Source organism: Mandrillus leucophaeus, unplaced genomic scaffold (assembly GCF_000951045.1).
Source record: "Mandrillus leucophaeus isolate KB7577 unplaced genomic scaffold, Mleu.le_1.0 Scaffold76, whole genome shotgun sequence".
Lineage (NCBI taxonomy): Eukaryota > Metazoa > Chordata > Mammalia > Primates > Cercopithecidae > Mandrillus > Mandrillus leucophaeus.
This window is the reverse complement of record NW_012108252.1, coordinates 6,101,369-6,116,478: the sequence shown is the minus strand read 5'-3', so window position 1 is coordinate 6,116,478 and position 15,110 is coordinate 6,101,369. Positions and strand designations below refer to the sequence as shown.

The 15,110-nt window shown below is 35.3% G+C and overlaps 1 protein-coding gene across 1 annotated transcript in view; it reads left to right on the top strand.

The window, feature by feature from the left end:
- Positions 1-15,110, top strand: part of SVEP1 (sushi, von Willebrand factor type A, EGF and pentraxin domain containing 1) — a 237,981-nt gene that overhangs the window by 126,791 nt on the left and 96,080 nt on the right. Inside the window, exons 19-24 of the mRNA XM_011966393.1 lie at positions 5,601-5,762; positions 6,178-6,269; positions 7,391-7,487; positions 9,374-9,487; positions 13,609-13,722; positions 14,760-14,961. Coding sequence (XP_011821783.1) covers positions 5,601-5,762; positions 6,178-6,269; positions 7,391-7,487; positions 9,374-9,487; positions 13,609-13,722; positions 14,760-14,961 — 781 coding nt within the window. The remainder of the gene's footprint in view (positions 1-5,600; positions 5,763-6,177; positions 6,270-7,390; positions 7,488-9,373; positions 9,488-13,608; positions 13,723-14,759; positions 14,962-15,110) is intronic.

The following is a 15,110-nucleotide window of genomic DNA, read 5'->3' as shown; positions in this document are numbered from 1 at the left end:
ACACCAATCAGACATAGATTTGGTCTTTTCACATAATCCCATATTTCTTGGAGGCTTTGTTCATTTCTTTTTACTCTAAACTTCTCTTTTCGCTTCATTTCATTCATTTGATCTTCAATCGCTGATACTCTTTCTTCCAGTTGATCGTGTCAGTTTCTGAAGTTTGTGCATTTGTCACGTAGTTTTCTTGTCGTGGTTTTCATCTCTATCAGTTTGTTTATGGACGTCTCTGCATTGGTTATTCTAGTTATCCATTCTTGCATTCTTTTTTCAAGGTTTTTAGTTTCTTTGCGCTGGGTACATAGTTCCTCCTTTAGCTCTGAGAAGTTTAATCGACTGAAACCTTCTTCTCTCAGCTTGTCAAAGTCATTCTCCGTACAGCTTTGTTCCATTGCTGGCAATGAGCTGCGTTCCTCAGTTGAAAATGCAGAAATCCCCCATCTTCTGTGTTGCTCACGCTACGAGCTGGAGGCTGGAGCTGTTCCTATTCGGCCATCTTGCGTGCCCCCCAATCTTTTAATCTTTTAATTAAAAGTCTCACAAACCTTCACATTCTGATTGAAATAGATCTGCTAGAGACTCTTTTATTTTGTCAATATAAGAACTAATTTTGGCAGAAAGTCCACAGTAAAAAATTCTCTCTCCCTGCCCACTTCCTCCAACCACAAAAGCAACTAGGATTTTTATAGTGAATCAAGTTCATATTTGACAATTTTTTTCTCTTAGCTTTCTAAATAAACCTTGAGGTTTGTGTAATACTAAATTATTATAATTAAGGCGTTATAATTCCCAGAAAGTCTCTAAATTTCTGGCCCTACTCTCCTAATATTCCTAGCATAAGTTTAACCACATTCTGCTTCTCATGAGTGGGAATTACAAATGACAAAAGTTAACATTCTTCTGCGGTGCTGGATAAACATTTTATTTTAAGCTTAAATATGTATAAGTTCTAAAACGGTCCCTTATATATATTTTTTCTTAGTTTTTAACTCCTTTCTCTCTCTTTCTTGTTTGCTTGCTTTTGCCTTTCTCTTTCCTTCTTTCCCTTTCTCTTTTTGCCTTTTTCTTTTCCTTTCACCTGCTTTTCTTTCACCTGCTTTTCCTTCTTTCTTTCTTTTATCTGCCTTCCTTTCTGCCTTTTTCTTCCTTTCTTTCTTTCCTTCCTTTTTCTTTATTTTCTCTTTTGGTATTGATTTATTATTTTTGTTATTGATTTATTTTCTATCTTTCAGTATTGATTTATTTTTATAGTGTACCATTTACCTTATTTTTTGCCAAGACATTGGTTTTGTATTTCTCTATCATGTGGAACTTAAAATATTATTATTCAAGACAGCAATCATGTTTAAGTATCACAAAGTATATTAGTTTGCTAAAGTAATATATTTGTACATTTTGCTTTTTATAACTTCTTAGGTTATTACATATTCTTGTGTTTATAGGTACACACTCAAGAGTCTGAAATTTTTCATTCATTAAAAATAATTTTTATCTGAAGAATTCCACAGGTGACTTGTTGTTGTTGTTGTTGTTAATATATGATGCTGTAGGAGAAGAAAAGATGATGTTTAGACTGGGTGACACCACCTTTTACCCTGACTCTCCAGAACGAAGTTAAAAGGAGGCTCAGGAAGTCATTGACCTCTGACCTCATCTTAGGAAACTGATTTATTTATTTAAAATGATCTATAATTAAGGTGTACAAAATGATGTTATGATATTCTTATGCACATATACATCATCTCACATAGTTGCCCTTCTTTGTGTGTGTGTGTGTGTGGTAAGAGAAGCTGAAATTCTCTTAGCACATTTCTAGTATACAATATAGTATTATTAATTGTAGTCAGAAAACCCATTGAAAAGGCAAAATCCACTTGGCTCTAGGTCTGTATGTGTTGCCCTTAACACTGTCAGAGAGCAGCACAAGTGATATGACATTTTTTTCCTGGTCATTTCCATGCACTGTTTGTGATTTGATTTTAATATCATTTTGGTATACTTAGATTATTTTTTTCTCTCTCTCTCCAATAGAGGAGGTGAAAAGAGGGTTTTGTTCCATTTTTCTTGACTGGGAGACTAGTTTCTTTGGCCAAGAATCAAAATGAAACATTCACCCCTCTTTTCTCATGACACCAGTTCATTAGGAATTGTGTATTTATGTGTGTGTGTATGCGTATGTGTTTAGTACTGTATTACGTACTAGATAGTGCCACTATTATGTACATGTGTATGTTTATACATATATATGTGTGTGTGAATATATGTTTACTGCATATATACATACTCTATTAAATGCTCATTGACCACTGCAGGAAAATATATTTCTGATGACAATATCTGCCCTTGGACAATAACTTAAACTAATTGCACATGCAAATTTATTTTGTATTTTCTATGCTAAAAGGTATAGACATTACAATGATGAGTTAGGTGTTTTTAGAAGCTAATAGATTTATTTATTTGAAATGTTAGTATTTTATTACTATTACATCTTAGTATAATTTTTTACCTTCTGTCAGTTTCTAGGGGCATAAACATCTTTTTGAGCATCTTTGTGTTGAAAATTATATGTAAAAAAAGGTTTAATTCATTACAGCATCCTGAGTTTTGCTGATGGAATTTATCTTTTCAGCATTACATACATACTCAGAGATACTCTCTCAAACAAAATTTTGTACTTTTACCAGCGGAAGATTGATGCTTTCAGTTAACTAATTAGCTGTGTGTGACTTACCTTTTCCAAATAGGCAATCACTTTTAGAAACTGAAGATTGAGGAAACCCATTTTAAACTAAGCAAGTTTACAGTTTGTGTGAATAACAGAGCGCTACCTAGCACTCTGAGATCAATCAAACAGTAAATTAGCTTGTTCTTAGTGAAATAAAAATAGTTTAAAAATGTAAATTTTATGCATGTAAAGACCAAACCTGCAAGAAATATTTTTTTCTAAAGTTGCGTTAAAATCTATGATATTTTCTGCCATCTCTTGATTGAATTACCATCTCTTCATTGAGCTCTTTTGTTAATTGTATAAAAGAGTCTTTAGCAAAAAATTTGTCTGGCTATTTTTGTTTTAAATTTCCGATCTAAATGTCTTGAGATTATCACAAATGCTTTGTTTTTTTTCTCAAGTCAGTAAAAAAGAGATGCTACGACATGACATACCCTGCTCCCTTGAACCTCAGTCCATCTCTAAATTTTTCAACCATACTGCTAATTATCTCTGCTGTACTATTTTTATTGTAAGGACACCAAACCCTAAATGATAAGAATGCTGACATCCTGAGCAGCTACTTTTTGTGTTCTGTCTTCCATACTTACATTTATGCAGACAAGTCTTAGTATTTTTGATAGTTTTCTTAGTTTATAATGGCTTTCATATCTACCCATATGATGCCAGTTCATCCAAGGAAAGGGCACACCCAATCTGAATTCATACTTGGGTTGCTGTCTAAAACCCCAACCAAAGAATTAAATCATGAGTACTCTGTCCCCCTACCCTCTGCCAAATGCAACAAAACATCATGGAAGAAAATCCAAATTTGTTTTATGTTTGAGGCCATTTTTAATTTGGTTAATATTCCACTCATTATTTGGCAAGAGAATTTCAGATTTGGTTAAATGACAATTCTCAAATGAATGTTCTTTACAAAAAGCTTAACACAAATGACAGTGAAAGGTTAAAAATAAGATTTCCAGACCAATGAATACAAAAAAACAAGCAAGTAGTGGGGTGGTAAAGTGAGTTTATGAAAAAGTTCAATTCAAAGCCCAATAGCATCACATGAGGAAAACAGTTATTTTTACGAAATTCACAAGCAGTATAAGTTAGTCATAATAAAGCTTTGTCATCAAATAACAGCAGCAAAATACAACAAAATCTGTATGTCTCACAATGATAAATTGTAAAAATAAAATTTTCATGGAAGATTTTAATACCGTCCTTGAATTTTTTTTTTTTTTTTTTTTTTTTTAGACGGAGTCTTGCTCCGTTGCTCAGGCTGGAGTGCAGTGGTGCCATCTCATCTCACTGCAACCTCTGCCTCCTGGGTTCAAGCAATTCTCCTGCCTTAGCCTCCTGAGTAGCTGGGATTACAGGTGCCTGCCACCACACTGGCTAATTTTTGTACTTTTAGTAGAGATGGTGTTTCGCCATGTTGGCCAGGCTGGTCTGGAACTCCTGACCTCTAGTGATTTGCCCACCTCAGCTTCCCAAGGTGCTGGGATTACAGGCCTGAGCCACCATGCCCCTCCACTCCCTTGAATTTATAAAGATCAAGTAGGCAATCAGTAAAGACACAGAGAACTTATAGTACATGATTGATAAGGCTGAACTAATAATACGCATTATACTATTTACTCTATGGTGATAACACTTTCAATGAAGTATTATTTTTAATTATAGTGAACAAAAAAATCTCAAAATTCAAAAGGTAGCAGTTATGCAATATAAATTCTCTGACCATAAGATGATTAAAAACAAATTAATAAAAACTCATATACAAATTTCAAATATTTATACATTTTAAGCCATCTTTCTGAAAATAATTGTGTCAAAAAATCAAATTACAATTCTTATTACTTAGAAAATAGCAAACAAAAATACTAATGATAAAACTACCGATTTAGCTAAAGCTACTTGCATAGGTAAATATATTACCTTACATTATTTTAGTATTAAATAAGGAGGAGTAATAATTACTTGCTCATGAAAGCAGTTAAACAAAATTAACAGGCAAAACACAAACTGGCAAAAATAATTAGTCTAAGTATGTCAAAGGATTCATATTCTTAATATATAGAAACATTAAAAATCCTCCATAAATAATAGACTATTCAGGAGAAATAAAATTTCTAATAAGTAGAAGAAAGCAACTTCATTTATCATCAAAATGCAAATTAAAATAACTATAATTCCATTTTCATCCCAAATTGGAAAAAAATTAATAATGCCAGTGCTGAAGAGCATGCAGTGAAAAGAGTGATTTCATACACTACTAATGGGAGTATAAATTGGAACTACTTATTTAATGATTTGGCACTATATATCAATGGCTTTATTCTTTTCAAATCTTTAGACTTAACTATTCAACTACTCAAATCCAATTATTCTAATTCAACCACTCAAAGTCAACTGTTATCCCAAGGAAATAATCAGAGCTAAATACAAAGATTATGTAAAAAATTTACTTCATCATTATTTATAATGGCAAACAAATGAAAACAATCTAAATATCCAATAGTAGAAAAAACGTTAGATCAATCATGGTCTGTCAATGAGATGCAACATTATTTTCTTTTATTAAAATCTATATAATGATCTGAGGGAATGATTTGGGAAACACGATATTGTTTTAGGTGGAAAAATCAGAATAATATGGCCAATTCTAAACCTCATTAAATTAACGTGTGTGATTAAAGACAGGAAGGAAACCCACCAAAACATTTACCTGGGTGATAAGATGATAAGGGTATTAAATATATGGAAGAGATTATATAGGTAATTGAGTAGGTTTCTTATATGCAAAGATTAAATCACTTCTTTCAAAGGTAGAGTGTGTTACTTTATATGCACATACGATTTGTTTTTACCTCCGCAGTTCCTTGTCCAGAAGGAAAATTCTCACGTTCTGGGTTAATGCCCTGTCATCCATGTCCTCGCGACTATTACCAACCTGATGCAGGGAAGGCCTTCTGCCTGGCCTGTCCCTTTTATGGAACTACCCCGTTTGCTGGTTCCAGATCCATCACAGAATGTTCAAGTAAGTAAACTTCATTATGGAATGAATGTTTATAAGTAAACTTCTTATGGAATCCTATGTTGGACTCTTACTTTTCCCTGTCTCTGTTGTAGCTTCAGTTCTGAATATTACTATTTTCAGTGAATTTGGGCGTCTGGACTTGTTAAATTGTCCTTCTGAGGTATTTTTGATGACTATGGCACAAAGAGTCTTGTTTTGGAAACACTGAACTTGATAATTTCTAAATTTCTTTCTAAGAGGCTAGGATGTAATGATGTATGCCATCCATCTCTGTTTTCCTTTTTTAAAATATAAGTCAAACAAAATGTATGTGGCTTTACCGACTCTAACAACCAGAATCTTGACTATAGTGTTAGATGTAGTCCACTTACTGCCATATGTACCACACTGACATGTTTTTCTATTAATTGATTAGGTTTCAGTTCAACTTTCTCAGCAGCAGAGGAAAGTGTGGTTCCCCCTGCCTCTCTTGGACATATTAAAAAGAGACATGAAATCAGCAGTCAGGCAAGTTCATTTTCCATAAAATTTTCTCTAGTGGAATGCTTGGAAAGCAATTTGTCGTTTTACATGTCACACACAGGAAAAGAACCAGGATTGAAATTTTAGGTAATCAAGATCTATGAATTTTATAAATGAATAATTGTATTTACAATGACTCCTATTTAGAACATTCCCAAAATGCAACATTAGATGTTCTAAGTACCAAAAATGAGAGTTTTTCCCAGAAATGCCTGGCAATAAGAATGAGTAGATACGGGGAGCCTTTTGATTCACTATAAACACTTACCACAAGCACAACCCATCATTTGAGTAAGGGAATTTGGTTTAACGAAAGGGCTTTTCTAATTGGCAGGAAGACTTACCCAACTTTCATGAAAATTATTTAAATTTCTTCACCAGCGGGGGGAAAAAAAAAAGATTTCTTGGGAAAAGGTATGAATTCTTAAAAATTAAGAAACATAAATTAACATAGCTAAACCAAATGCTGTATTTTTTTAAAAGACTAGTTGTTAAGTCTTGATTACTTTAATAGATTCAGTCATTACTCCGAATTCACCTTGCCCAATGTCATGAATTCCTTGCCTTTTAGTATTTTCATGGATAATGGGGATATAGTTCTGATTTCAACTTCCTACAGCCCAGTCCAAACATAATGACTTGTTAGGACTTTATAAGTCATATTTCAAACTGAGCCTAGTGGACATAGGAGTTTGTAGGATCTCCTAAAGCAGTGGCTGTCACATGGAGGCATAACAGAATCCTGGCCAAGTTTTTAAGACAGTAATGTACAGACTTCACTCTCAGAGATCCTGATTTAGCTGATCGGAGTTGAGGCCCTGACCTTAGTATACTTTTAAAATATCAGTTGTATTCTAGCATGCAGCCAGCATTTAGATATGCTCCTTAGGTTTACCAGAACATCACCCAAGAATGATATATATCATTTGCTCCCCTATATGGCAGGCACCAGTGTTATTCAGGCAGCAGCCCAGCTAGCTTGAATGAACTTACCTGGAAACAGGAACGAGCTGTCTAATGTTGCAAATCTTCTGACTCTAATCAGGACTGCTTTGAAATACATAGAGTGCTTTGTCTCTGATTGATTTTTTTTATGCTACTGGTAGGTTTTCCATGAATGCTTCTTAAACCCTTGCCACAATAGTGGAACCTGCCAACAACTTGGGCGTGGTTATGTTTGTCTCTGTCCACTTGGATATACAGGTAAATAACAGAGAGGAATGTAGATTTTAATATTTTTATATGAAATCATTATGACTTGCAGTATCAAACTTTAGTATATTAAATGTATCTGGTAAGATACATTAGACTGTGTAAATGTGCCAAAATTTGTTGAACAAGATAATAGGTGAAAAAATTATACATACTTCACAAATGACAGTTTTCTTTGCCCATTTTGGATAAAGACTCATCTTCCCTATGAGTCGTTATCATAACCTACAATTTAAATTGAAATACAATTCCAGGGGTCATGTTCAAAGTTTCATTCTGTCAAAAATTATATGCATGATACTCCACATAGAACAGATTGTCCAGTATAAACATTTTTAAATGAACTGGCAGTTTCTCTCATATGCTACACACTAATAGAAGTTCTTGTGAATAGCTATGATTTGTTGCTTTGTTTCTAGCTTTCTGGAAGCTGTGCTTAGAAAAACAATTTGGCTTTGGACTTTATTATGTAGGAATTATGTAAGAATTATGGGGGTTTTTAACAGTTTGGTTCACATTCGACTTGAGTCCAGAAACATAATTTTTGAGGAGAAATGAAATATACCTTAAAATTGCAATTACTTTAAAATAATCATTTTATCGTAGACAGTTTTTTTTTTCAATGTTATACAACCAACTTGAAAGTTTTTAATGAGAAATAGTGTTTAAGTAAAGGAATTCACCACAAGATAAGCAAAAGGCAAGTCAAAAAACAAAGTATAGTCGAGATCTATCTAGAATATTGGCATTCCAGTATAGCTGGCTCGTGTTGTGTGCGTGTGTGTCTTTGTGAATTTTTATAAAAATATTTACCTTGATGTTCCATAAGAAATAAAGGATCTTGTTTGGGAATTCTGTAAATGAGTGGTGGTTGAGAGAGGGCATAATATAGAACAGTGGTTCTCAAATAGTCATGTGCGTCAGAATCATCTGGAAGGCTTGTTAAAAACACAGATTGCTGGACCCCAGCCCCAGAATTTCTGATTCAGTAGGTCTGGAGTACAGCCTGAGAATTTGTATTTTTATTGCGTTCCCAGGTAATACTGATGCTAGTGAGGAGGCCCCTGAGAAAGAAAATGGGTTTCCAGCACAGCTAGCCCGTAGAAAGCCCATGTGCTCCCTGTGGGAAGATGCAGCCACTCTGGGACACCTGGCATGTGAGCTGCGATCTGGCAGGCTTTAGCCCCACCTCCACCCCTCAGCCAGGTGACCTTGGTAGCAAGTACAGATGATATTGTAGCTTTCACTTTGAAATTAGCATAATTCCTGGCTCCATTTTATGCTTCCAAGTGCCCCCAACCCACTTCCAATTTGGGATCTTTTGCTATCTTCTATGTATCTTTATAAGAGTATCTTGGCCCAGAACGATGGCTCACGCCTGTAATCCCAGCATTTTGGGAGGCCGAGGTGGGTGGATCATGAGGTCAGGAGATCGAGACCATCCTGGCTAACACGGTGAAACCCCATCTCTACTAAAAATACAAAAACAAAATTAGCCGGGCACAGTGGCGGGCGCGTGTAGTCCCAGCAACTCCAGAGGCTGAGGCTGGAGAATGGCGTGAACCCGGGAGGCAGAGCTTACAGTGAGCCGAGATCACGCCACTGCACTCCAGCCTGGGCAATAGAGAGAGACTCCTTAAAAAATAAAATAAAATAAAATAAAAAAATAAGAAAATCTTAAATTTGTTTGCTTAGAAAGAGGTAGTACCTTCATTAAATGCTTAATAGATGGTAGCACTTAATGAATATTGCCCTTTTCTTTACCACTACCCACTTAAAAATTCTGATTATTGAGATAATTACCTTTAAATGATCATAGTTCTGTTTCAGTTAATCCCATCCTTGGATTGTCCCTCAGTATGTGGTTTACATTGTAGGCTTAAAGTGTGAAACAGACATCGATGAGTGCAGCCCACTGCCTTGCCTCAACAATGGAGTTTGTAAAGACCTAGTTGGGGAATTCATTTGTGAGTGCCCATCAGGTTACACAGGTAAGGGGAAGGTTTCTTGTTTTTAACAATATGAAACTTTGAATCATTAAGATGTCATCACCAAGATAAATTTGGAATGTGTCAAAGATACAGTTATAGGATATTATAAACATATTGAAGAAGCGAATTTTCTAATATTACTTATATGCATTGGGAATGTGTTCTTGTCCTTATTCTGTTATGTAAGGAGAACAAGATATCAATATGGCAGTATGTAATTGCTTTATAAAACAGGCAGGCGTGTTCCCATCTTTGCCAGCTAGATGTGTGACCTTGGACAAGACATTTAACTTCACTGAACCTGTTTCTTCATTTTTAAAAATAGAGGTGAGGAAATGACAGAAATGACCCACTTCCTGGGTTTTCTTACAGAATTTTTACAGTTTGAAGTTTTACATTTAAATCTTTAATGCATCTCAAATTAATTTTTGTATATGGTAAAAGGTTGGGGTCCAGTTTCATTCTTTTGCATATAGTTGGCCAATAATTCTGAGGAAATTTCTGAGGAAATGACAGAAAATATGTAAAGCCTACTACAAATACAAGGTCCTCCCCAAGCTTTTTACTAATATTTTACTGAATTTATGAAGTGTGTGTGTGTGTATATATATGTGTGTGTGTGAATATATATATATATATATAAGTGTATATATATCTTCTGTGGATTTTCGTGTGTGTGTGTGTGTATGAATATGTGTGTGTATAATTATTACTAACTGTGGACTTTAGGCACATGTATCCTTGAAATTGTTATGGACCACTATGCCTCTCCTTTTAACTTAAATAAATACATATTTAAGTGTTATTTTTTAGCATTCAAAATCTTTTTATTTATGACTTAAATAATTTCAACTTTTATTACTTCAGAGAGTACAAGTGCAGTTTTGTTACACGGATATATTGCAAGATGCTGAGGTTTGGAGGACAGATAATTCCGTCACCCAGGTAGTGAGAATAATACCTAATTAGGTAGCTTTTCAGCCCACACCGCCTTTCTTCTCTCTAATAGTACCTAGCATCTATTGTTCCTATTTTTATTCCATGCATACTCAATGTTTAAGTGAGAACATGCAGTATTTGGCTTTCTGTTCCTGCTTTAATCCACTTAGAATAATGGCCTGCAGCTGCATCCATGTTGCTGCAAAGGACATGATTTTGTGGAGTTTTTATGACTGCATAATATTCCATGATCTATAAGTACCACATTTTCTTTAATCCACCATTGATGGGCATGTAGGTGTATTCCATGTCTTTGCTATTGTAAATAGCGCTGGGATGAACACACAAGTGCGTGTGTCTTTTTGGTAGAATGATTTATTTTTCTTTGGATGTATACCCAGTAATGGGATTGCTGGGATTACTGGCCAACCATATGCAGAAGAATGAAGCTGGACCCCAATCTTTTACCATATACAAAAATTAAGTTGAGATGCATTAAAGATTTAAATGTAAAACTTCAAACTATAAAAATCCTATAAGAAAACTCAGGAAATACCCTTCTTGACATCGGCCTTGGCAAAGGATTTATGGCTGAGTTCCCAAAAGCAATTGCAACAAAAACAAAAATTAACAAGTCGGACCTAATTAAATTGAAGAGCTTCTGCACTGCAAAAGAAAGCATCAATGGAGTAAACAGGCAACCTACAAAATGGGAGAAAATACCTGAAAACTATGCATCTGACAAAGGCCTAGTACTCAGAATCTATAAGGAGGTTAAACAAATCAACAAGCAAAACACAAATAACCTCATTAAATAGTGGGCAAAGGACACAAACAGACACTTCTCTAAGAAGACAATAGCAACCAACAAACACGAAAGAAACCTCATCATCACTAATCATCAGAAAAGGCCAATCAAAACGACAATGAGATACCATCTCACACCAGTCAGAATGGCTTTTTTTTTTTAATTTTTGTATTTTTTGAGATGGAGTCTCACTCTGTCGCCCAGGCTGGAGTGCAGTGGCCTGAGCTCAGCTCACTACCACCTCTGTCTCCCAGATTCAAACAATTCTCCTGTCTCAGCCTCCCAAGTAGCTGAGACTACAGGCGCATGCTACCGTGCCCGGCTAATTTTTTGTATTTTTAGTAGAGACGGGGTTTCACCATATTGGTCAGGCTGGTCTCAAACTCCTGACCTCCGGTAATCCACCTGCCCCAGCCTCCCAAAGTGCTGGGATTACAGGCCTGAGTCACTGCCTTCGGCCAGAATGGCTATTATTAAAGAGTCAAAAAATAACACATGCTGGCAACGTTATAGAAAAACACAGCATGCTTATACACTTTTTTAGGAATGTCAATTAGTTCAGCCACTGTGGAAAGCAGTTTGGAGATTTCTGTAAGTGTATATCTTAAGTCAAGAGTCGCAGTTTTCAGCACCTTCTCACAAAAATAGTTTAGAAACAGTGATCTTATTCTCAATTCCCTTGTTAACCCACACTATAATTATTATAATACTGATGATATATTCTAATAAAATAGACTAGGATTTACTACTTTATAAATAGCAATGACCCCATAATATTATTATAGAGAGTACTGAGGTCAAATAAATCATCCAGCATTGTACCTAACTCATAAAATCATTATTATACTAAAAAGATATCTGAATATATATTTTAATACATGTGGGTATATAATTTTCTATATCTTAAAAAGTTTAGTAAAATCCTGATAACATTTCAGAGGAACCATAACTTTATGTGTATCTAAAAACAATTTCCATAGAGACATGAAAATGTTTAACATAATTTACAGTAGTAATCATTTGGAACAACTCATATTTTCTGTATCTCAAATCCATGCAACACTGGTTGTCCCAGGCCTATGTTTAGGGGCCACATCACATGTATCTTGAAACAAATTGCTCTCAGCTTATACTCTAAGAAGCCCACATGATGTGAGACCAACTGCAGACCAGCAAACTCATCACCCCTAACCAAGGGTGTGTATTCAACAGCTGGAACCACATCCAGATTGCTGGCCTGGTTCCCATTTTCTTTCTCATGCTCTTTCCTCTCCACTGTCTGCCTATGGTTGCATTTCCATAGACCGTATTAAAATTATGCACCTGTATCCTACATTTCTTTATTTAAAATTCCAAATCTCATGTTAGTGACACCTGGAGTTGAATCATAGTAAAAACTTGTGACCAGAATGGTAGACACATACTATGAGAAAAGTAGAACCAAGTTTCTAAATAAATATATATTTACTAGATGTGAAATGCATTATGTATATTATTTATTAGACATTACATTTATTGTGTGGATTTACTGTGAAAAAAAGTGTTCATTATGGTCCATATGAAAGTGTAGATTTTATGTTAGATTTACTATTCTCATAAAAACAACTTTCACTGTGAAATTTCCTTTTAGCATATTTTAATGTCAAGGTGCATAAATTATTAGATATGTGTTACATAATTCCATGAGGTATAAATTTAAGCATCCTGAACTCTTCAACCCAAGGAATCTTTGTACGTATGTTCTTGAATGTGAAGATTTATGGTTCTAGGCTCATTTCTGTGCCTGTCCTTGGCGATGTCACAGACCTCTTTGGATCTAATTCTAGATGTGTAAAATAAAGGATATGAATTACATCAGTTGTTCTCAAATTACGTTCACACAAAACATGGGACAGCTGCACAGAAATTTGGCTGTGTTTCCCTAATTTGCAGAAGAAAATGAGTTATTTTGTTCATTCAATAGACTTCTCCCATAATTTTTGCCAACTTTGTAACTGTAACGCTGTAACTGTTACCACTTAACTCTAAAAGGAATAAACTCAAAAAGAGAACAACTTGCAAACAAATAAGGAAGCTAATTTTAAAACAAAATCACACATCTTTTTAACTAAAAAAATATGGCCAGATATTCATAGTTATCATTTTCCATTGCATGCTGAATATGTTAGGATTCTTGCTAGAAAAAATTTGCAGTTCACAGAATAGAAGAAACATTTTATTTCAACATGTTTGGCAAAGAGTTAAATTTGTCACAAACATGTTAGCCATGACTTCCAATTTCCCTATTCCAATGCCTGAACAACTTGCTTGGAAACTATTGGTCTTAAAGTCCTTTCAAGTTTTCTGTAGTTCAAAGATTAATAATTCTTTGCAGGTCTGCGGTGTGAAGAAAATATAAATGAGTGTAGCTCCAGTCCTTGTTTAAATAAAGGAATCTGTGTTGATGGTGTGGCTGGCTATCGTTGCACATGTGTGAAAGGATATGTAGGTAAGATGTTTCCAGTCTTCCCAAGTTGTCTTAAAATCTTGTAAACCACCACAAATTAGTACATTTCTTAACATGATATATATTAATGTGAATTTTTGGATTTTATGACTGCATGGTGATTATGTAAGAGAAAGTCTACATTTTTTGAGGAAATATATGCTGAGATGTTTGGGGTGAAAGGGCATGCAGGTCTGCAATTTACTCTCAAATGGTTCAGCAAAAAATAATTTGTGTATGTGGGGTGTGTGTGTGTTAAGGCAAACTTTCAAGAAGGAACTGGAGACATATCATGTAATATCATATTGCAGACAGATGCACAATAATATGGTTTAAAAGTATATGCTTAATTGCTAAAGGGTAAATCCAAGAAAGAAAGTGGCCAGTAAAGGAAAATGGCAAGATCAAAGAAACAGGCAAGTTTTGAATGGAATTTACTAGCTTTATTTCTTAACATTATCTCAATTAGATGTCTATTACCAAACTTAATTTCAAAAAAAAATAAGATTTAAAAAAGCAGATTATTGGCTGGGCATGGTGGTTCACGCCTGTAATCCCAGCATTTTGGGAGGCCGAGGCAGGTGGATTACTTGAGCTCAGGATTTCAAGACCATCTTGGCCAAAATGGTGAAACCCTGTCTCTACTAAAAAAATACAAAAATTAGCCAGGTGTGGTGATGGGTGCCTGTAGTCCCAGTTACTCAGGAGACTGAGGCAGGAAAATCGCTTGAACGCAGGAGGTGAAGTTTGCAGTGAGCCGAGATTGCGCCACTGTACTCCAGCCTGGGAGACAGAGCGAGACTCTGTCTCAGGAAAAAAAAAGGAAAAAAAAAAAAAAAACTCAGAGTCCACAAAAAAATGACTTGCAAAAGCCAGAGCCCATTACAGAATGGATCTCAAACCAGTTTGATGGGCCAGTGGCTCCACAGCCTCCATTCCAAGCCTCTAGAAGCAGCATCCTCCAGGGAGTCAACACTTTAATTACAGTGTTCCCAGGGAATTAATCATTTGGGTTGTTTCTCTTCCTTCTCCATCCTCAGGCCTGCATTGTGAAACAGAAGTCAATGAATGCCAGTCAAACCCATGCTTAAATAATGCAGTCTGTGAAGACCAGGTTGGGGGATTCTTGTGCAAATGCCCACCTGGATTTTTGGGTACCCGATGTGGAAAGAACGTGGATGAGTGTCTCAGTCGGCCATGCAAAAATGGAGCTACCTGTAAAGACGGTGCCAATAGCTTCAGGTAAAGGCTGATTTTTTTCACTTTTTTTTAAATTTTTTTAAACTAGTCAGTGTTTCTGCAGCCTTTATGGAGTATTGCTTTGAGTCTCAAGTCAGCCATTTTCAAATGCTGGCCCAAGGATAGGCTACAGTTGAATATTCCCACCGCCA